At 42.1% G+C, this 23,817-nt stretch overlaps 1 protein-coding gene across 3 annotated transcripts in view; it reads left to right on the top strand.

Annotated features, from left to right (window-relative positions):
* The window catches only part of COQ8A (coenzyme Q8A), a 44,041-nt gene that overhangs the window by 1,452 nt on the left and 18,772 nt on the right, over positions 1 to 23,817 (top strand). For 2 of the 3 annotated variants that reach the window (XM_032683895.1, XM_032683897.1), the window contains exons 2-5: positions 10,357 to 10,551; positions 12,844 to 13,254; positions 14,124 to 14,190; positions 21,586 to 21,660. In XM_032683895.1, the coding sequence (XP_032539786.1) occupies positions 10,375 to 10,551; positions 12,844 to 13,254; positions 14,124 to 14,190; positions 21,586 to 21,660 (730 nt within the window). In that variant the 5' untranslated portion in view covers positions 10,357 to 10,374. Of the gene's footprint in view, positions 1 to 7,606; positions 7,746 to 10,356; positions 10,552 to 12,843; positions 13,255 to 14,123; positions 14,191 to 21,585; positions 21,661 to 23,817 lie in introns of those variants that run through there. The other variant, XM_032683896.1, reaches the window with a different exon arrangement.

Raw genomic sequence — 23,817 nt, 5'->3', positions numbered from 1 at the left:
GCACTCAGTGCAGAAGGATAGTGGCCAAAGTCAATTGTTGCTCAGTAAAAGACTTCTGAAGGGATTAAGAAATTCTTCCGTGTTACAGGCTGAATGCAGATTGGTGTTTAAGAGAATATTGTTGGTTTTGTATTTCTCTGCCATGCAGTCAGAACTTTTGTATGTTATCAGGAGGAGTTTAGCTGCAGTTCACATGAACTGCAGCAAGAGCCAGGAAGAACCTGTTTACTCTTAGACCAGGAGACTTATTTTTGTATTTTCTGTTTTTTCATTGCTCTTAGTTAGCAATGACCTTGGTAACCTTGAATAAGATATACTTAGAATAAACAGTTTTATGTTGTCCAGTGTTACTCAAGATGAGGAAAAAAATGACCTGCTGTGCTTTGACGATGTCTCCCTTTTAATAATCGTGTGATCAGTAGAAGAAAAGGCCAGATGTGGAGAATTCCTTCACATGTTTACCATCTGACTGTTAATCACCTTGTTTCACTGCTGCCAAGGAGAATTCTGTGCTGTGCAATGCAGCTCTGGTTAATTCATTTCTGATAGTTAACACAAGTTAATAATAGCTCATTGCATCCATGCAGCAAGAACAGAACTTTTTTTGGCTTCTAGTCCTCCAGTAGTCCTTTTAAAGGCAAGTGGTGGTCTGTTGTTTCACACCCTGTTTGTCAGGCTGTATTATTTTTCTGGAAACTGAGTGAGACAAGAAGCAGCAGCTGAATTCCTGCTTCTTAATTTTTAATGTTAAACTGGTTGACTACTTACCAAGTTTTTTGTAGGTAAAGATGGGTTTGGTTTTCTTCTCTGTGTGTTTTTTCTTTAATTTTTTAACAAGGATGCTAGGTATTGCCTGTCTCTCATGGTCTTTTATCCTTTGTGTCAGTGCGTGTGGTATAAATTGATCCATGTAGCCTTGCTAAATACATCTCAGGACTTGGCTTGATGCATGAATAAGCATTTCTCTTTTACCTTTAATTTCTCTATACTGATGGGGGTGAACAGTTCAGCTTATGATGGAGGTAGTGATCCTGAAGCAGTATTTAGGAACCATATCTCCTGTATGTATGTAGATCTGGTTTTGTCCCTCTAGAACTGCTTAAGTAAGAATTCTGGAAGAGGAGGTTTTTTAGCTTATGGAGCTGTGTATTCTGGAATAGAGTTTCTTCTCTTTCAGTTTGTTTTATAAAAGTGCTCCAAGTGCCTTCTTTCCTTTAGGACTGGAACAAGAAAATAAGCTATTTGCATGTGAAGCTAAAATGCAAGCTGATAGTAAAGCACAGTATTTTGAGGGTGTGGGTTCAATCACTGTCTGCTTTCCCACTCAGCAATGACAGTTCATTTTATAGGCACGTCTATCTTTATATTAAATTTTTTATCTTAGGTTCTCAATTTTTTAGATGCCACCTACTTTGCTCCCCTCCCTTCCCCCTCCCTCCTTACAGAAGATGGCAAAAATAAACCAATCTAAGCTGGTGACAAAGACCAAGAAATGACAGGATGCACAAGTTTTGCCCTTTCTTTGCACAGTTGTGTTTCTGCACTTTATTTTAATGACTTTTGTGTTTTGTCAGTCAGTAGAGGTGTAGAGCTAAATGAAGCTATTCATATCTGAAATGTTCTATGTGCTTCATGCAACATAGAAAATGATCTTTGTTGCTCTGAAAAACTTAGCTGTCAATCTGTAGAACTGGCTTTTAGAAACTTTACAAGTTCATATGTCTGCTTAAACAAGTCTGCATGCATATACAGAGTTAAAGAAATAGATTTTTTTTCAGGAAATTGCATAAGACTATGTCTTTTTCTTAAAGGCTGTGTAGATTCTGTATGTAGAGACACCGGGAAAGATGATCTGCTTGTGGTCTGTATGGTCCTAGAGCTGTTTGGTGTTGTGGAAGTGGTAACTTCCACTTACAAAGTTCTCTTACTGTGTTTGTTTTGCCTCTGCACTTAGTCCTGGTTTTCTGTGTAGATTAAATCTTTGTTTCATTGTTGTTCATGCCTCATTTTTAACCAGTTGCACATCTTGGTTTTTTCTAGATGTGCTGAACAAATGTACTATAAAAGGGCTTGAGGTAGTGTTCTGAAATGTCACAGCTCTCCTGCTCTCTGAATTGTGCCACTTGGGAGTATTAAATCCTCATCATGGTCAAAGTGCTCATCATAGAGTAGTTGGGACTAGGGCAGTAAGCTGCAAGTGGATTGAGTGTTTCCTTTAGAGAACTCTTCTGAAATTGCTATGCAATGTAAAATTGTAGGCTTACCAAAGCTTTGTGGAGCATGGCCATTGAGAATTAATTCGCTCTGGGAATTTGGGGATTTTCAAAAGCACCTGTGTAAGTTGCAAAAAGCTTTGGCTTTTCCAATTTGGAAAGGCAATATGTTTGTTATGTAGAATTGATTTCATAAAACCTATACATAGAGAGCATCAACAATTGTGGATTACAGATTCAGTATAAGGTATGAGATCCTGCAGGTTGGGTTTAGTTCTAAGTTATAAGAAATATAGAGCTCTTACTTATCCTAGTGTCAAAAGTACCTATGTGTGGTAAGTAGGAGCTGACAGAAAGAACTTGTCTGTGACAGAGCTGTAATGCAGGAGCTGTAGATTCTGATAGACCCTGTTCCCCTTCAGCACAGAGATCAATTTATGTCTTCTTGAAGTAGTCTTTTTTTGCCTATGGTCCTCTTCTTGCATCCTATTTTTCCTCTTCTTACAGAGAGGTTTTGGCACAGCCAGGAAAAAAGAAAGCTCCCGTAGCTAGAGTGCCGGTATGTTCAGGGGCTATGAATAGACCAGGATGTGTTGTAAGTTGCTAAACTGGAACTTAACCCTAGCTTCCAGGGCAAGGTTGGAAACCAGGGATCTATACAGACATGAACTCCTGCAGGATCAATAGTGGGAGGCTGTGGTGTTTGACCTGCTGTTCATGGTGGTGACAGAAAGGGTCATGCTCACTGTGTGAGCAGAGGGGGTGTGTTTGTCACCTGGAGACCTGCGAGGGTACCACTGACTGACTTTGTGATGTAGTGACGTGGGACATAGCGTGCGAGGGTCTGTCCTGGTGTACACAAAGGATAATTACACCTGGGGAAGGCAGATGTACAGCACAGTTACAGGATGTGATTAGTTTTCCAGAAGCTTACAAGTAGAAAGTTGCTGACTAGAAACCGCTGCTGGTGTGGCATTTAATCATTTGGAGGTGACTGTTAACAAATATACCATTAAGGTGATCAGCAAACCAGCTCTAAATCCTTGTTTCTCTTTGCTCTGTAGGGATGGATATTTAGATGGATATTTAGGCAGTGTACCCTGGAGAGCACTGTGATTCTGTTCCCAACCCCATCCCTGACAGGTGGTATAACTTCAGGTAGATCACTTGCTCTCTTCCCTCTAACATAGAGAACTGTGATATCAGTCTCCTTTCATTAGCTTTTTGAGGTCTATTAGTGAAGTGAGGTGTGTTTAAATGGAAGAGGAAGAGGTGCTGTTTTTCTCAAGAATTTTACTGTAACTAGTGGTGTATTTGAGTCTAAAGGAATTTGCTCTTGTTTGTGAGGCATAGCACTTTATCCGTTTCCAATTCCTAAATTGGAGTTGTTGTGCTTTCAGAAGGTCAAAACTTCCAATAAAAACAATTGCAAAATAACAGTGTATGCCAAAAAAAATTAGCTACAAATTGATAACCTTCCTGATTTATACTTTATATTTTAGTTCAGAGCATGAGACCAGTGGAGAGCTCTGTTGTTTCCTGTGCAGTTTAACACTGTGGAGCTGTGCATCAGGCGGGGACTGGCTCCCTGTGCATCAGAGGAGGCTGACCTTTGGTGGTCTCTTCTGCTCTAACTGGTCAAGTGACTGTGAGAGGACAGAGCTGCTCCACAGACCTGGGTGGGGAGGCATTTGTAATGTTCAGTTTTTGTTTGAAGCACAATGTTTGGATTTAATCAGGGCAGAGCTTTAGTGTAACCTTCTTATAAATACTGCTGGGTGGAGTTGTTCCACATGGATGTGGGGGATTTATCTTTTAAAGTGATGTTTTATGTTAACACTGACAGAGGGATGACTTGGAACTAATGAACTGTACTTTAAATGAACTTACCATAAACTCAAATAAAGGTGTAGATTCAGCTTGTAGTAGTTTTGTTTCTTAAGTACATGCTTCAAATATTGCATCTGCGAGAATCTCATATTAATCTGTGTGCTTTGAGGTCATGCTCCATTTTAATTTTAATATACTGTTGTCCTTGTTGTTGGATGAACTGTCTACATGCATGAGAAGTAACTTTAATCATAGAATTTATCAGAGTTATTTATGTGAGTATAGTCACACTTGTGCCTGCAGCTTTTGAGCTATGTAGAGGGTGCAGTGCAGTGCACTCCCAAGCACTGTCCACTGCATAAACAGAAAAAAATCCCCCTTTTTTTTGTCCTCTTATTCTTTCTCCCTTCCTCTTGGTAACATAAGTAATACAAAAATTACATGTTGAGTATAAATACCACTCCAGATTGAAATATTGTCCCAATGGTCCAAGCCTTTTTGCCTTGCAAATGAGGTAAAGGGAACTTTGTTGCTCCACCAGCTGGAAATACAGGAGCAGGCACAGGCCATGGTCTCGGGGAAAAGTAAGCGAGCAGCAACTTTAAAATCACAGCAACTGAGTTGGATCTCCTTCAGTGTAACGGGAAATATGCACCCAGGGCAGAATCTTATTAGTGTATTGTGTCAAGATGTATCAGAAGTGACCTGGAATGAGGCCTGTAATGCGCTCTCTCACTGGGATCTTAATTGTGGGTGAATTATTTCTAGATCTGTGGCCAGGGAAGAAAGATACTCTGTTAATTCCAGGCATGTGGGCTGTGACTATGCTTTTGCACGTCCCCGGACATTGTCCAGAAAGAAGTAAATAGAGCTGTTTGTCCAGAGCATTCACTTTGCCTGGATATATCTGTGCCTAAAATAAAGCAGACTGTGCTTACTTTTAAAGTGTCCAGGCATTCTTTTTACTCTTACGTTGTGTGTCAGGCCATTTATGGGGGAAAATTGGGTTTTGAACTAGTTGTCATTTGCCAGAAATGACTGCTAAGCCTTCTGAATTTTGTTGGAAAGATGCATTTGTCTGCCAAGCAGCCCACTTCTATCAGTGCGTGTACTGCTATTGTAGCGATTAGAGAGCAAAGCAGTTCCGCCTGCCCTTCAAAGGTGTTTGTTTTAAATGGCATTGGCAAACTGCTTTGGGCAAGGGTGGTTTTAAAGCAGCTTTCAGATACTTGATGAATTCAGTTTAAAGAGGCTGGAGTGCAGGCCATGGGTCAGGACTCAAATATAGGGGTCCTTGGTTCTGTTGTAGGTTAGATCTTTAATTTCTTTTGGAGCTGCAGTGTGTAGGAGTTGTGGGAAGGGGGAAGAATGAAGGATAAGCAAGGTAGATTTTCAGTTCAATTTAAAGGATGATGGCAACTTCCTCCTTTTAAAATGCAGGTTTTGTGCCCTGCATGGTTAAAATTTGGGTCAGCTGCAACCCAAGGAATCCAGTTAATGAAAATACGTCTAGGCAGAGACCTGGAAATCTGCTATCAAAGGACCTGGTGGGGAGGTGTGTGATGGAACTGAAAAAGGCCATGAGTGAAAGGATCCCATGAAAGGGTTGATATGGCAACACACATAAAAAGAAATGGAAAAAAAAATCTGTGGCAGAACAGTTACAGAGCAGCTTAATGAATAATACTTATTTTTAACTTAGTCTTCTGTTGTTTTATGGCCATGGAACAATGTGCTGAGTACCTGGTCTTCTGTATCTTTTTTGTGGTGCTTGTTAGTTTTATTTCAGTATACTGTTGCCACACTTGTTCTGATGGTGTGGGTGGTTATAACACTGATGCCAAGGTTATAGTCCTTGTTTAGATGTGATTGAATAAAGGATAGCAGCAGGGGGGAGGTATAGAGGCTGTTTCTTCTTCCTGAAGCGTGATATTTAATTATCTGCCTTACTACCTGTCCAGCCTAATATTCATTTTTGTTTATCTTCAACTTTTATTTTAAATAAATTAAAGAAGGCAACTAAAACTTCTACAGACCTGAAGGAGAAGTACTTCAGGGTAAAACTGCTGGGGTTTTATTTGGTTGGTTTTGTTTTGTTTTGTTTTGTTTTTTTTCTTTTTAATCAACAGCTGCAGGTCTCTGTGTCTGTAGGAGCATGTTAGAAAAGAAAAGAAATTAAATGAATGGAGGAATGTGTTTTTAAAGCAGGACAAATATATGATTTCATCTATTGCCTGTTGTGAAGCTTTCTGTTATTGGCCTCTGATACGCTGAGTGTCTTGTTACACTTTCTTAAGCCTTAAGTTTGGTAATCGGGCATGTTGAAGAAGGGAAAGAATACACTGCAGTTAGTGGCTATAGAGGATTGTGGCTTGTGGTGCGGATGGTTGTTGCACATAGGAGCATCCCAGGCATTGATTTAGTTTTGCTGTTACAAGAGGGCTCTAAATCAGGTGCAATGTCAGGAGATGGTTTACCTACCGGTGTGGCTTGTAACCTGTACAAGCCCCTCTGGCTGCCGTGTGGACCGTGCCCCGTGTCTAAGGATGGCTTGGCTCGAGCCTGCTCGCGCTAGAAGGTGTGGGTGTTTTCCAGGGGTTCATTCAACTATGAGAAGCTTACTTAGCCAAAACTGGTGACCCTGCCTATTTTTGTAAAGTGGCTCACGATGAACACTTGTCAACCCTCTTCAGTCCAGGTTAGGGGCACTCTGACAGCTTACATAGACACAGCTGACTTGTCTGTAATCCCTGGCCCTAGTGACCTACTTTGCTAGCACTGGATAATGAATCCTCGGGACAGGTCAAGTGTGTTACAGACTTTGTACACTTGCACTAATTCCGTTTGAAACCACTCACTAAATCTGTTTCTGATAGAGCTTGCTTACACTGTTTATTTATTGATTTAGTAGGGGTATGAATAGAACTTGCCTCGGGGGGGGGGGAAAAATCCTTTCCTGCTGTCTGCACTGGGTATTAACACAAGTGTAGTGTTGGGATGGTATCAGCCTTCTTGAAAGTGTGTGCTTCCTCTGTCTCAGTTTTTGTATCTCTTGGCCTTGCTTGTGCTTATTACTTTTTCATTGAAGAAAAAAGGTAATTTTTCTAATTCTTAGTTATTTTTTGTGTCTTTCACCTTCTTGATTATCTAGCGTATGTTTTCTTTCATGCTTTCTCCTTTTGGTCATGATAACTAACCAATATGTCCTGCTAAATGTAGGGTCTACAGAACTAGATAACCTGGGATTTTTTCCACTTGAGGAAAATGCATCTAGTATCAGTTCAGTTTTCATTGCACTTCTTAGCTCCCACTTTCCTATTGCTTGATGATGGCTATAGACTGTACCTGAATGTTTTCTTGCTCCTGATGCCTGTTGCTGAAGGATTAATCATTGTGGTACAGTTATTTTTTTCTGCTGCTTTTTCCTGACCGTGCTTTGTTAAAGGTGAGGACTTGGTATTCAAAAGGAATGGAAAGAGATGGCTTACAGCCACAATTCTGTTCAAAAACAGGAGTAGGGTCTTGCTTCTGAAAATATGTTCTTCCATTTCAGTCTTTATTTGTTGGTGACTGTCCTTGGATTTGACCTTTGAAGTCCTCCTTGAGCCATGCCTTGCTTTTGTGCTTATACTGTGATTTCCATTTGGGTCTGTGAGCTGCCTGCTGAGGATCTGGAGGTCACTGAAAACAAGTTGGTTGCCTGTAAGCTTGTGTTTCCTCCACAGAGGCCTGGGTTTCAGTAAGGTGCTGGGATAAATATCCTGTTAGAATAGCCTGTCCTTTGGCAGTGCCACGTAGGAGCATGTTGCTGATGCTTCTGAGCTGACGAATCACTTGGCTAGTACCTAGGTGGTTATAGCTGCTGTGCCTGGAAAATGGGACTGCAGTGTGCCCAGTATGGTGTCTTGTAGCCAAATCTGTATGGGGTCCTCCTTGCTGTTGATATATTTAGCAATGGGGGGTTGAATGCACATTATGCAATGTATGTTTTTCACTTGTGGTTGCATTAGCTTCCCTGAAATTTTGTTGGAAGATTTTTTAAAAAACTCACATTTAGCATATCGTGTCACTTCATGACTACATCTTCAGCTGTTTGTGGGTGAAAGGAGGATATGGTTTTAGTATTGTTTATTAGAAAGAATCCATATTAAAAGTGGATGTTTTTGTGTGTGTTGTCTGAGTGTACACTGATCTATATTGCATTACTTTTGTTGCCCTTTTTGGGAGGGAGGGAGGGAATGAGCTTTTTGCATTCAAGCTTTCCTGTGCTGCTAATACTTACAGCCACAAAAGCACTTATTTCTTAGCAGTGGCAACCTTTGAATGGTCTCATTTCAGCTGGGGCAGTACTGGGTTCTTGGCTGGTTTCTTTGCCTGGCTCTGAATTGCAAGGACCGCCTGCAGATGCTTTGAGTGAGATCCATGTGGAAATTTCCAGTGTGAAGATGTGGGGGTAAAAAACCACTTCCTGTTGACAGAGTACACTTCCTTACCTGACAGGCAATTTTTGAGTTTAAAAGTGCATTATACAACGTTAAATCCAATGCTAGTGATTAAACTCTGGAGAGATTCAGGAGTAACACTTCTTACAGGTCTGGAGCGCACAGGTATATTTTGTAAAGAGAACCACAGAATAATAACCTGTGTGGGCTTGATTTTTATTTTTACAGCTAACCAATTAAGCTGAGATTCATTGTAAGCACCTGACTGTCTTTCTAACACCGTGTCTAAAGCATGTAATGTGCAACACTCCCTGGCTGCAGTGGTTGTCCCTGATTTTGATCACTGATTAACAGTTGTTGAACAAATATTCCAGTAACTGGGCTTTATCCTGCATTTGCATAATAATGTGTCTCTGAAATTCAGCTCTAGTAATCCATGTGTCTCCTGTGTGATTGCAGCAAAATTGTGTACTTAGCCAGAAATTTAGCTTTAGCAGTCCATTCTTCTCCTGCATGACTGTCTCACAAGCCTGTCTGCTGTTATCAGGCTTTGTGTTTTCCAAGAAGGTAACTGGATCTAGCTGCTTGTGCTCTGGAGCTGAGCATAATGCCTTGTGTACTGTTGACTCAGGATCACTTGTACCATGCCAGTGTATTAATGTTTATAGTTAAAGTGCATATGTGCATGTTGACAGGTTACCTTCTAAAAATGAATTGATACCTGTGTACCTACCTAGGAAATAGCTTAAATATGTGGCCTTAGACTAGTACTTGGTACCTACTGAGTCAGAATTTCTCCAAATCAATCTAGCAAATGCTGTATGGGCAAGGTTGAACCTTAGCATCTTGTGCCAACTGCTGTGTCTTCTGTGTCAGCAAAGATGGGAGGATGTGCAACTGAGCCAGCCCTGGAACCGTGCCCCTGACTGTGCTTTAAAGATGTAGAAGATGAGTGAAATGAGCAGGTGAAAATCTCCCTTGCAAAATGGGTTTTACACCCTGACCACTCCTGGTTTTCTTTTACATGAACCACAGTGGTTTGGGGGAGCTGGTGTTCTGAGCCTGAGCTTGGTTCCAGGCTGAGGCAAAGAAATGGATGGAAATTACTCTTCTCAGACACACTTTGTCGTGCATCCTACAGTGTCAAGTTTGTATTTAAAGACACTGAAACTGAACAGGCTGTTAAGAGTCTGAACTGGAATGCTCCCTGAAAAAGAAGGGGGACTAAGAAATTCAGCACTTTGCAAATGCTGTGGTAGGTAGATCTTCTGGGCATGCTTAAGTTTCCAGTTAAAAATAGCAGAGTATGTTGGGGATGGAGCAGACTACCTTTGGAGGACAGACAATGCTTAACCATTGGTGTGGGAGTGAAGAAATTTGGCTGGAGGAGGAGGCATAACTCCTGGGCAGAAATGGAATGTGACAGTGCTTCATCAGTGCTGTCAGGCCCCAAGAACATGTTGCAGGGACTCATAGTAATTAGAGGTCAAATGCTAATGTTTTTAATCCTGTTCAGACATCTTGAAAGAATCAAGACCATCTTTGCAGTGTTTACTGGCATTTACCTATCTTTGCTTTCCCTGGTCAGTAGTAACTTGGATATTCGTGTGGAGTGCTGGAAAGTTATCCTAACTCATGAACACCCACAAGGACAGTTCTCTCTTTGCCCGGTGAGGTCAGCTAACTTGCTGTCATTCAGCCTGGCCTGTGTCCTATCCAAGCTGCAGACAGATTCCTATGGGGGCTGGTTGCCAAAGCAGAAAGAGAGATGTTGAGAATATGCTGCTGGCTCTTAGGTGACTTGAAACTCATTACAAACTTGTTCCTTAACATCTTGCCTCCCCTACCCCTTCTCCTTCTTTATCTTTCAGCACGGAAAGACATCAGTCATGGCGGGTGATGCCATCATGGTCATGAGAGGCCTGACAAAGCTCAGTAAAGCAATCCTAGAAACCCAAGCAGGACAGCTTCGGCAGGTGCTCCTCGGGGGTGATGCAGTTACCATTGCAAGGAATCTCCAGGCCACTGCTGAGGAACAGTTCAGTTCTGCCCTGGGGAAAATGCAGGTAAGCAAAGCTCTTTGTGCACAGTCTAATCTGATAGTTTGCTTTTACTTCGGTACTTTTTTGGTTTTATTGTGTAAGTGACTAGGAACTTGGATCACGAACAAAAATAGCTCTCAAGTACTGGATCGATAATACAAATGTTGCAATACTCTGGGAATTCTTTGGGATCTGTGGTGTGCCGTAGGTGCTTGGACAGGAATGGGAGAGAAATGTTACTGCAGAGTGTTTGTTTCCATTACTGAGTGTTTAAGACATGCTGAAAATGAAAAATGCTCTGTTCACTTCATCTTGTCAAAGATCAAGCTCTTGCTAAGATTGGCGAGCAGCTTTGTTATTTAAAGTCTCCTTTAAACTTCAGGCATTGATTACTACTCCTTGAATAAATGAATGAGCTCTTTTATAGTGCATTGGATTTATCTCAGGGCTGCTTGCTTTCTTGGCAGAATTGGTGATGTTTTTCAGGATGGCTCAGGGTCAGGTGTTTGCATGTTCATCACTTACAGCCCAGGCTGGATTTTCAGAACTGATTTTCAAATGAGGAACGTTTTTTTTTTTTTTCTCACCATAATCAGCAGCTTCTGTCAGCAGAGATAGGGGTAGATTTATAAGAGCTTCACATTTGCTGTGTTACCATCTCTGAAAAACATGGGACTTGTCTGAGGAACTCCTCTTTATTAAAAATGATCATCCTTTATTGTCCTTTAAAAAATAGTGAGCTCAGATCATCTTTTTTGAAGCAGAAACTAATGAATGAGGTTTTGATGTTTTTTTAATGCAAAGACCTTAGACTATCATGGCAAATCTATAGCTTCAGTCCTAGAATCTGGGCCTGTGTTTTCCTATTTCTGTTTAAGCTTGCAGTAGAACTAACTTGTGTGTTTATTTATGGACATAGTGCTTTGTCTTACCATTGTCCTTCTTTTGCACCTGAGAGATGATGTTGTTCTGTTTCTGTGCATGTTTCTCTGCAAAAGTGAGGCCCCATGAGCACACCTGCAGTACCCTGCAGCCCTGTGTTCTATAAGTGAGTTGCAAGAGAAGCTGTTACCAAAGCAGGGCTTGGTAAGAAATCTAAAGGTACAACATTTTCTGTTTTGAAGAGGGGAAAGCTTTTACATTAGGTGACAGGGTTTTAGCTTACTGACATTAAAAATGTAAGTATGGAGGTAGAGAGGCCTTCTTGCTTGAAATCATTGGTCAGTACTGTGGCCACAGTCCCCATCTGTAAACATATTTTTCCTCTCCCTGCTGCTGTGATGTTGAAGTTCAAAATAGCATGAGACCTGCTGAATAACAGGAAAGACCATGTTCTGTTTTTTTTTTCTCCAGGGAAGGGAAATTTAATTAGTATTTAGGAAAGAGCCTGAAATATGCTGCCTGCTGGCCTGACCACAGCAGGATTTAAACTCCTGTTGACTGGTTGTAATATTCATCAGTTATTCCATGGTATTGCCACTGCTGAGATGGGTAACTGGAATATGTCGAGTAATAAGTAAACAGGAGATAATGCTCTGCTGCTGACTTTATTTTTTTTTTTTTTATATTGAAAAGTGGTGAGAAATATCTGGACTTAATGGGGCAGCTTTTGCAGGACGGGAGAGAAGAGAGAAAATTGTCAGGAGAAACTTGCTTTGAGTGTTGCTGTGCCTGATGCTGTTATCCTTGCTTCAGGCATGAAATTTTATTTATTTTGGGATGACAACAAACCCTACCATAGTTTAGTGGTTGAATAATGAAATGCGTTTTGCAGTTGGTTGTGTCATGGCCATGAACTTACTCTGCCTGTAAGTAGGTATCTGGATTTGCTTTGGGTGGCTTTGGGCTTGAAAGTGCTGATGTTGCATGACTCGGGGGACAGGATGGGAGGAGGGAGCATGGTAGAGGGAAGAACTGAATGTTACAAGGTTTAGTTTTTTGTTATCCCTCCTAAGTACATTTTATGTGATATTGCAGCTCCATCACCTGTTATTACTGAGCAGTGTATTGCTTCCAGTGAACTGCACATTTAGTGACCCTTCAGTGTATATAGAATAAAGCATCTCTAGTTATAGGTATTTGAGAAGCTGTTAACGAATTTGTCCCATCAGTGGATTTAAAAGACTGCCAGAGATTCCAGGGGTCCTTGGTGTCTCCTATTTCTTGTCTCTTACTGTGAATATCTGCAGTGCCAGTGTCTCTACAAATCACTGTAGAGACATGACAGCATAGTTGCATGCCCATCTCTGAGATTCATGGATGGTAGGGAGCATGTTTTAAGTTCTTTTCTGAAAGTAATTCTGTTATTGTTTGCAGGAGCTAGGCAAACAGCAGGAGAACTTTACTGATCTCAGTGAGGATTTTGGGAAAGACTATGACTTCTCAGCCCGAGAACCATCAGATGCTCCGATGGACTTCTCCACTGCCCCTGGCAGGTCTCATGAACACAGCAGTGAAGGCCCTGCTTACTCTTACACAACAAATGGACCTTTTAGAAGTGTTGATATGACTGGAGATTCTGGCATGGGTCAGAAGCCTTTCCCTCCCAAAATGGATGCAAGGTTATTTGGAGGCATTAGGGACCCTGGAAATCCTTTTGCTGCTCCCTTTGGACAAAATAGGGCTTTTCACCAAGACCATTCCTCTGTTGGTGGATTAACAGCTGAAGATATTGATAAAGCCAGACAGGCCAAAACAGGTTCAGAGCAGAAACCCTACAAACAGATGGTATGTTCTTTTAATTAAGGATTCTCAGTACTGTGGTTTCTATACTAGATTGTCCTTACTAGCCTTCTCCTGTGTTTCTCTCATTTCTTCCTTTTCTGCTATTCCCTTTTATGGAGGCAAAAGAGGGAAGTATCAGTGCTCATTAGCTCTGATCTGTGTGATATTTGTTCTGTTGATAGCTTTTCAGGCTCTCTTTTCACACTTGCCCCTTCTGTCAGATAATCTGATGTGAGAGGATGTTTAAAAAGCATACATAGGGTTAGACTTCCATTTTGTATTAATGAGAGCTCTCCTTTCATTCACTGGAATATGAAGACTCAATGTATTTATTGATATATGTTGCAGCAGAACTCACAGTGGTGATACTTGCCATCTGCTCTGACCTTCTGCCTCCTTCCCCAAATTCATTATCAGATGCTACTGTGGGTGCACCACTCAGAATATTGCCTCTGCTGCTCCAGCTGTTGTGTGGAGAGGAATTGTCTATGGTACTGAGAACCTGATAACCTTCCATGAGTTTTAGTTCCATGTGTGGAAAGGAATTTGGGTTAGCATTGCGCAGCTTTTTGTGAGTTCAAAATATAGGGGCTGCTGAGCTGAAAGTAAAAATGGGGTTTCCAAACATGGTTGTCAGCTCTTCTATCTTTCCCACCCTCTCATCTGCTCCTCTGCTTAGTGTGTGTTTCAGTTCAGGGTGTATCAGTTCTGGACTGTATTCACTTGAAAATCTCTCAAGAGATATAAAGTTGTCTGTAGCGTAGAGTTGTTCAAGTGCTCTGAGTTGCACTCCGACTTCGCAGGTATCTGCCCATGTGCCCAGTTAATTTGTGGATTTCTTTGTTTTTCCTTTCCTCCTGTCTCTGCTGCAGCTCAGTGAGCGGGCCCGGGAGAGGAAGGTTCCTGTCACAAGGATCGGACGACTCGCCAACTTTGGAGGTCAGTTTGCACACCCACGTGGGCCATGCCACTGCCCTTGCACGTACTGGTTTATGGCTGGCTGTGACAGTGCTCCTGCTGAAGCATTAGGTCCTTCTATTTTCTGGTTAAGCTTTCGGTAGGAAAATGCTTTCCCACAAACAGCTAGTTAGCTCAGAGCTTGATTTGGCTTTTCCATTACTCTTAAAGAGTGTAGGGCAGATGATTTGGGAGTGCATAGTAGAGCTGCACATCTTCATGGTAACACATACTGGACTGTGCTGTTTTAATGAAAGTGAGGTGCAGGTTGTTCCTCAGCCTGTACAAATACCCTGGTCCTGCACATGTGATTTCTTTATTGAGGAAACTTTCCTCCAAGTCCTTACTGTGTTGTTACTGTTAAGGAGAGATAGCTGGAGCAGCTGTTATTTTAAATAACCTTTCTCAACCTTATCCTTGCTATTTCTCTGAATAGTGGTTAAACATCAAACATATCCCTTTGGTAGTGCTTTTTGAGGGTGGGAAGATGATAACAGTCAATGTTTGATTTACTGAGCCATTGCTTATAAACCCTTTTCTCCCAGGAAAGATGTAAATTCTAAGCTTGTAAGATCAAGCTAGCTGAAACCTAAGTGAATTTTACATGCAGAATGGGACTTACCATGTCAAAAAGCAGCTAAATATCTTCAGAAATATTAACAGGTGATGCTCATATAATGTCTTATATCCAAAGCCATTGAAGGACTCATTCCTGAGAAAAAGGGAACTATCACAGTATGGCAGGTGGAAAGATGAACACAACTAGTCTTACTTAGCTAATCGTTAGGTGAGTTGTTTCTTTGTTGCTGTGGTTGGGGTTTTTAGTGACTGTAGTGTTTTGAGATGATAGCAGCCTATCTAGGTTGTGAACAGTCTCTTGTGGCTCTTGTGATTCTTTTCCACAAAATTTGATAGAGAAGCACATGTACAAAGTAGACATCCTTGTGTTACAGATCCCAGAAGAAAGAAAAATAACCTGTCAAATGTAATGCAAATCAATTATTATATAAAAAAACAATTATTCTTTCTCTGTGCGTCCCTTTGTCAGACTAATATGCACACTAGGAGGAGTTGGGGGCGGGGACTGACTCTGTGCAGTGCAGGAATAAACAGCAAATGAGTTTTGTGATAAGTTTTTCATGCTTGTCAGATTTCTTTAATCCTGTAGTTCACTGCAGGCACCCTTGCTTCACAGCATGCTTAGTATTCCTTAAAGGGAAGCAGGGTTCATGATCTGCTTTTTGGAGTAACAAGGCATCACTTTAAAACTCACTTGTTCCTAAGCTCTAGTAGCATACAGGTCTCTGTTCTAATCTAGCCTTGAATTTTATGAAAAGTGTCACAATACTTTTAGCTGTCATCTTCTGAATTCATCTGTTGCTGCTTGCTGACAGCTGGTGGATGTGAAGTGGCAGATGACCAAATTTTCTGTGAACTTTTGGTTCCAGTGCTGTTGCTTTATGCTCCAGCTTTTGGCACCCAAGGCTGTTGCATGAGGGAAGGCTGACTCATGCTTCTAGGGAAAGTACAACTAACTACCTGTCTTCTCCTAACCTCAAGGTAGAAACCAAAACAAATAGCTCCATCAAACCAAAACCTCAAAGGGAGAGTAAGAAAGACAGAGATTGTTTGTAAGCAGCAGCTCCAGACTTATCTCTGTCATTTTTTTTTTTTTGGTCTTGCTCTTCTCCTCCAGTTGTCTGCTTCATATGATTAAAATTGCTGGCAAGACGGAGGTCTTTGAGTGCTTTTGGGGGAAATCATGTTACAAAAAAGGTGTTCAGGTACTCTGGGCTCTGCAGTCTCTTGTTAGCATTTATTTGTCTTTCCCTCTGAATTTTAACTTGCAACAGCAAAGAGAAATAGTACAGTCAGTACAGTGGCTTAACAAACAACACATGGTCTATAGGTAGTTTTTTTCAATTTAAGATATTCTTTGGTAATGTTTTGGGACTTTTTAAAAGGGCATGTAGTAACAGGACAAGGGGTTATGGCTTTAAACTGACAGGGGGCAGGTTTAGATTAGTTGTTAGGAAGAAATTCTTTACTGTGAGGGTGATGAGGCACTGAATCAAGTTGCCCAGAGAAGTTGTGAATGCTCCATCCCTGGAAGTGTTCAAGGCCCGGTTGGATGCAGGGGATGGGGAAGACAACTCCATTTATAGTGAGGAACAGCTCCTGTTTGCTCTTTGCTCCAAGTTTAGAGTGTTGTGGTTTTTTTTCTTGAGACATCCAGTGCAATTGTGAAACCCCATCAGCCAATTAGAATGTGGCTTTTCCTGACTGGCTCTTATGTGATGAGAAATGTTCTTTTCAAATTGCATTTGTGTGAAGCCTTTTAAATGCTTAAGCCATGAAACATTAGCTGATGGCAGGAGCTGTGGCCTACCATTTGCTCTTACCTGGTTTTGGTTTGTCTGAAGTTGTTGGTGAACTTCGGGTTATGGTTGTCTGTTTTCCTCTTAGACCATGAGCAGGGAAAGGCAGTGCTGTGTGCCTCTTACTGTCCTCACTGTCAGTCCTTCCTGGGTGTTATTCTCAGGAGTTATGCAAGAGGTAACATGTACAATATTTAAAGCAAGTAAGCTTTTTGTGCAGGATTTTTCTTGTGTGCTTCAGGGTACCATCTTCATTTGAAGACTCCATTCTGGGAAATAAAACAGTTTAGGTAAATTCTTATCCTATAATTTCCACACTAGTCAAACTAGCATTTGACTCTGACTTTTTTTTGTTGTTGTTAAAACCCACTTTTTTGCTTTATTTCCATATTAGAACAATATCATTTTAGGCTTTAGGAGAAGATGGAAAGATGATGAGTAGGTCAAAAACAGAGTTCGTGTAACTATTCCTGGGGTTCAGATAGCTGAATTCCCATGATATTGGCATGATCCCATTCACACTTGAATCATGCTTCCTCTTGTCTTTGCATGGGTTTTTTTTGTCCTCCCCAGTGTTAGAGGGAATATTCAACCATGTCTCAACCATGTTGTCAGGACACTCTGGTGGGTGGTCGACAAATTAGTAATAGGAGGCAGAAATACTTGGATTGCAGAATTTGCCTGACTTCTCACCTCTTCCTCAAGCAAAGAACATCTACTGGAAAGACTGAAGATCTTTTTTACCAACACTTGCATGTAATACTGAACTACTGTTTCTCTGTGATCAGCACAACTGAACTCCTTTGTCCTTTATATGTATTTTTGTATGCTTCTTGCAGCAGCTGGAGTAACTGCTGGTAGGTGTATTTATAGCACTAAATATCATCCTTGATTTTTATTTATTTTTTGATTCCCGGGATTATAATTGGCAAAACAGATTTTTCTGCAGTTTTTTGTTCCATGCTTGTTTTGTAGCCTGATGGGTCATCAGCTCCACCCACACAGTTCTTGATCTCATCTTTATTTCCATTCTCCCTTCCTCGTGTTATTTGATGTTTCTAAGCAGTTCCTGTCTCCCTCAATCCTGGTTCTTGAGTTTATTTTTTAATGATATAATAAGATGAAAATTCAGGAAAATTCCGTGAAGTCTAGACCTAATGTGATTTTAACAATTTTGGGGAAAAAAAAGAAAAATTTTAGCCTCTTGAGGTATGTTAGTAAAGTATATAGCGAACTGACAACTACAGGATTTAGTTTGTCATGTGAGTGACAAGTGAGTGTGTGTACTGGGTTTGCATGGCAAGGTTTTGGCTGCAGGGGTGGCTTCTGTAAGAAGCTGCCAGAAACTTTCCCCATGTCCAACAAATGGCTCCAAGACAGATCTGCAGCTGGCCAAGGCCGAGCCTGTCAGAAGTGGTAGCACCTCTGGGATAACAGTTAAGAAGAGGAAAAAACCTGCACAGTTGCAGTTGGAGAGAGGAGTTAGAGAAACAACTCTGCAGGTACCAAGGTCAGTGCAGAAGGAGGGGCAGGAGATGCTCCAGGTGCTGGAGCCTGTGGTGAAGAGCATGGTGAGGCAGCTGTGTCGCTGCAGCCCATGGAAGACCACAGTGGAGCAGATATCCACCTACAGCTTGTGGAGGAGCCCCTGCTGGAGGAGGTGGATGCCTGAAGAAAGCTGTGTCCCTGTTGGAAGTCCATGCTAGAGCAGGCTCCTTGGCAGGACCTGTGACCCCATGGGAGCCCATGCCGGAGCAGCCTGTTCCTGAAGGACTGTACCTGTGGAAGGGGACCATGCTGGGGCAATTTGTGAAGAACTGCAGCCTGTGGGAAGGACTCACATTGAAGAACTTTGTGGAGGATTGTCCTGAGGGAGGGATTCCACACTGAAGCAGGGGAAGAGTGTGAGGAGTCCTCTCTGTGAGGAGGAAGGAGCGGCAGAGGCAACATATGGTGAACTGACTGCAACCCCCATCCCTGTCCCCCTGTACTGCTGGGGAAGGGCAGGAGGTAGGGAATTCAGGAGTAAAGTTAAGTCCAGGGAGGGGTGGGGAAAGGTGTTTTATGATTCAGGATTTCTTTCTCATTACCCTACTCTGATTTGACTGGTAATAAATTAAACTGATTTCCCCAAGTCGAATCTGTTTTGCCCGTAATGGTCCTTATCTCGGCTCATGGGCCTTTCATTGTATTTTTCTCTCTGCTGTCCAGCTGAGGAGCTGGCAGCTTGTACTGCATGGTGCTTGTGGTGTTTTACGTGACTGAAACCAGGGCACACGCTGCTCCAGGGGAGGGTCTCGCCCACCCCTGGGCTTGGCAGGCTGAGCACTGATAACAGTCCATTCAGTCTTCTGTTTGTTTTGTTGTGTCAGTTGCTGAGCAAGAGGATTTGTCCTGAACAAAACTGGGTCCAGATCATCTCTTGATGGCCTTGGTTTGAAGTGTAACAGATGCTGGAGATGCCTGGAAAATGTCTGAAGAGCCACACTGCTGGTATAGAACCAAGTGGCCTTTTCCAGGCCTGAAATAATCTGTCTGCATAAAGTGCAGATTGCAGGGGAGCAGCATTTTGGGAGTGCTTAGGGATGTTATTTTTCAAGGTACTGAACCATGGCTGTTCAGCAATACTGAAAACTGTCCCAAAATGATTAATCTTGGAGAAAACACACATCTCGCAGACAAGGAAAATGATGGACATCAGGAGCAACTTGTGCAAGGTCGGTAGACTAGAGACCCAGAGGAGTAGAGTGCTTTTGTACAGCCATGCAGATTCTTTGGAGGGCTGACTTGTTCCTGGTAACAGGTGAACATCTGGCAGTGTGTGGTGGGTTGACCTTGACTGGCAGCTAAGCCCCACATAGCTGCTTACTTGTTTCCTCCCTCAGCATGGGGGAATAGGAAGAGCAAAAGGGAGAAAATTTGGAAGTTGAGATAAAGATGATTTAACAGGTGAAGCAAAAAAAGCTCCATGTGCAAGCAAAGCAGTGAGAGTTCATTCATTCATTACTCCCTATAGGCAGGCAAATGTCTAGCCACTTCTTGAGAACGAGGACCTCAGCATTTGTAGTGGTTACTTGGGAAGGCAAACAGCATAACCCCAAATGTCCACCCTTTAATCCTCCTTTCTCCAAGCTTTTACTGCTGAGCATGATGTTATATGGCATAGATATCCCTTTGATGGATTTGGATCAGCTGTCCTGAATGTGTCCTCCCAGCCTCTTGCCCACACCCAGCCTGCTTTTTGCAGGGCCAGGGTGGGAAAAAGAAAAAGCCTTGATGCTGTGCAAACATTGTCCATCAAGAGCCAAAACACTGATGTGTTATCAACACTTTTAGTTACAAATCCGGCACACAGCATGATAAAGGCTGCTGTGAAGAAAACAAACTCCTATCTCAGCCAGTCCCAGTACAAAATAGTCCAGTACAAATAACAGCATTTTTTGTGTTCAGATAATACATGCCTAGACCATGGGTGGGTGTGTGAAAGAGGCCTGGAAATAAAATCTAGTGGCATTTTGAGAAATTAGTGTTGTGGCCCTCAACCCCCCCATCCATACTTGCTTTCTGAGCCCTAGAGTGTTAGTCTGGTCTGTAGGATGAGGAAGGGTGAAGTTTTCCACAGTCCCAGAGGTGGAGTTGTAATTACTTGGTGGGAGAGAGAATAACTCAGTGCAAGATGAGGGTTACCTTGTTTGTGCCCAGGCTTCCCCACTAACATGACATTAGCTTAGCTGGTTTGAGCATCATGCTAAAAACAACAAGGTTGTGGGTATGATCCCTGTATGGGCCATTCACTTAAGAGTTGGACTCGCTAATCCTTGTGGGTCCCTTCCAGTTCAGAATATCTGTGCTGTGACTTGGGTCCGTACGTGTGTTTCCTCCTGCACATGTGCGAAATACCATGTGCTGGTCAGCTCTGTTTCCTTCATTGTACTGTGTTCTGTGGTTGTTTTACTTGGGAAACAGTCCAGTAGTGCCTCAAGGAGGGCTTGGGGTGCTTGGAAAACAGGTGCAGCCAGTACTGCCAGCAGTGTGGGAGTACGGCATGGTGGGATGCACCACTGCTGAGGAGATATGAAGGAGCACCATCTGTTCTGGTTGCCCATGTCATTTATTATCCAGAAAAATAAATATTTTGAGATTGGGAAGGCAATGAGACCTTTGGTAGTATGGATTACTGCATGATTAGATCTGTGCCTCATTTAATCTTCAGTGGCTTTGATCTGTTTAGTGGAGGCAGATAACGCTTCTTTTGTAGCTGTAGCTTAACCTGTGGCTGTGAATCAATGCCCTGGAATTCACTGCTTGCCAGAGAGATAGTGCATGTGGAGTGCTGGTGTTTTGTCTCCTGGTCTTACTGTTGCTGTGCAGGATTACTCTCCAGCCCAGCTCCTTGGAATTGCAGGTTACAACACTGCATAAGGTGAGCATCGGGAAGAACATGTTTCTGTTCATCATAGTCAACGAGTCTGTGGAAGTCACAAACAGCTAATGAGCATGAATAAACCTGAGTGCTTAGACAGGGTTGCAGAGCCTTAAACTGCTGGCAGTGGCTTCATCTAAATACAATTTCGCTTCCCTGTGCTGTGGTGGCATGGTGGGAGGGGAGAGGGATGCTATTCTTTCCTGAGAATTGTACTTTGAGAACCATGCTTGTGAGTTATTTTCTTTTCCCCTTCTTCTTCTGAACTCCATGATTTCAGTTTACAACAAGACCTCAGCCAGAGCATAGAGCTCTGAGTAGCACTTGTGATATGGTTTATAAAAGCCAGATGTCCCAGACTGGCCTAGCCTATGATTCCTGGCTGGCATGCTGGGCTGAAGAAGTATAGGAGAAAACTTTTGAGTGAAGATAACTCTATTGCAAAAGACAGCATATTCTAATCAAGCCTTTTTACATTTGACTGTGTGGCTTGAAGTTAATTGTAAAAATGCCTCTGTATGTGGCTTGGGAGGTTTTTTTCATTCTGACCTGGCTCTTTTTCTTCTTATTTTAAAGGACTAGCTGTTGGTCTTGGCATTGGAGCATTGGCAGAAGTTGCAAAGAAGAGCCTTAGACCTGAGGAACGCAGTGGTAAGCCCTTTTGATGTCCTCTTTTTTTTTTCTATCCCAGACAGAGTTTACCTGCACTTGCAAGATTGTATTTTTTTAAAGCTGGGATGGTGTCAGAATAACAGGGATGTGGGTAGTTTTTGTTTTCAACATAATCCTTCTCCATCTCCAGTCTCCTCTCCCATCTAAGTGCACTCACTACACAGACAGAGGTCAGAAGTAAATGAGTTTGTGCCAGCACAATTTGTACAGCTTTACTTCTCCACAGCCACCCCTGAGTTTGAATATTATCTCTGTGCCCATTCTTGGATTGTCTTGGCCTAAGGATTTTTTAAAAGCTTTTCAGTGAAACCACATTTTCAGTACAGAGCTGTAGATGAGCCCCTATGTCTGAAAACTTTGATAGTGGTTGAAGTCTGTTTGAAATTAAGGGTGTTCTGCCTAGGAGGAACTTGGAGGATGGCTGCTCTCTTTAAGAGAGACAAAACACTTTATGTTCCTGTTAAATAGCAGCTATCTATTTCCAACATCTGTATTTTGATGCCTTCTGAAGGATTCTCATAATATGTCAAAAGGCTGTGCCATGCAAGTTGACCTGATCCTCTTTTCTTCCCAGCTTGTTTGGAGGTAAAATGTTCCTAAGTTGTACCTGGCTGTGTCATGGTGGTTTTCTTCTGAACATATGTGTTGGTAAAATATGGTGGTACTGAATGGTTGTGTGTGGGTGAATGGTTTAGGGCGTGGAAAATACATGGCGTTCTTTTCTAGAAAACATGAAGTTACTCTAAAGTTTACAATTCCATTCCCTTGTTTCTTATCCAGGAAAAGCTCTGGTGGGATACTGCAAAGTGTCAAGTTCTCTGTTACAGTTACTGCAGGCTGGTCTTCATCTGCTCTGGTAGGGTTGTTGTGTGTTTAGATTACTGCCAGTGAGGACAGGGAGCTGATGAAAGGTTTAAGTACTTGTAGTTAGAAGTAAAAATGAAGTCAATTCGTTCCTGGTTCAGAAGTGTTGCTTTGAGATAATGACAACTGCTGGGTCCTTGTTTTTTTACTTTTTGGCCAGTAGTAGTTTACTCCAAAGCCAGTTTCTGCCTTTGCCCTGGTCGTCTTTGAGGGTGGGAGAATGATGGAGACAGAGACAGTGTGAACATCTTTTCCAGGGGGCACTGGAGTGGGTGAAAACTGAAAAAAACTTGGAGGGGGAAAGTATCCCTAAATACCTACCAACTGAACAAAACAACCCCAACAACAACAAAAAAACCCCCAACCACCGAAAAACCCAAAGCAAAAGCCTACATCATAAGAGATGAACCACATTTGCTGTGGGGGCAGGCAGGGGTGAGGCAGGGGTTGTGTGCCACCTGAGACACTACTGGTACAGAGAATACCAAGAGGTATTAACAGCCAGGCAATGCAGAGCAGCCCAGCAGAGAAAAAGGATCCTTAGCAAAGAGTTCTTGTTTCTCTCCATGACCTGAGGTATTTGAGGCTGGGTGGGTTTCTTTGCTTTGATTTAAAAACACATTCAGTCAAACATGGCCCATCCTGTAGACAGACAATCCTTGAAGGCTTTTTGCTTTCAGCACTTGCAGTGTTTGACAGGTTGTTGATACCTGTTGGAAGCTGGTGATTTGTGTTGCTTTTAACAGAGGAGAAATTGCGCAACTGTTAGTATTTCTCTGCTTGCCAGGTTATTTTCTAATTGGGCACACCCCAAAGTGAAAACATGAGCTTGCAGAGCTATGAAATTTGAAGGAATAACATGAGCTTTGTTTCTCTCCCTTACAGCATGAGAAGGATGATTTTAATTATTTTTTTTATTTGAAGGCAACACTTTTTTTTTCTTGCAATATAGCGATTGCACCTTTACACTTTTTTATTCTTGCTAGGGAAATTATTATTTTCCTGTGTAACTGTAACTTGATGCCAGAAGCCTTTTCTATGGTATTGAGTCATGCTTTGGGAAGAGTGATTTTCTTGAGCAAACCTTGATTGAAGAATAAATCCATGAGAACTGCCAACTTCGATGCTAGGCAGGAGAGTTAGAAAATGACCTGACTTTTATTTTCAGCTGTTTGTCTTTCATTCTTGCTTCCCCTCTTGCTGTCAAGTCTGCTTAGATAAGATCCTGGAGCAGTGGTTATGCTGTAAAGGAGAATGATAGCAATAGTGGGG

Source organism: Chiroxiphia lanceolata, chromosome 3, assembly GCF_009829145.1.
Source record: "Chiroxiphia lanceolata isolate bChiLan1 chromosome 3, bChiLan1.pri, whole genome shotgun sequence".
Taxonomy (NCBI): Eukaryota; Metazoa; Chordata; class Aves; order Passeriformes; family Pipridae; genus Chiroxiphia; species Chiroxiphia lanceolata.
This window is presented reverse-complemented; position numbering and strand designations above follow the sequence as displayed.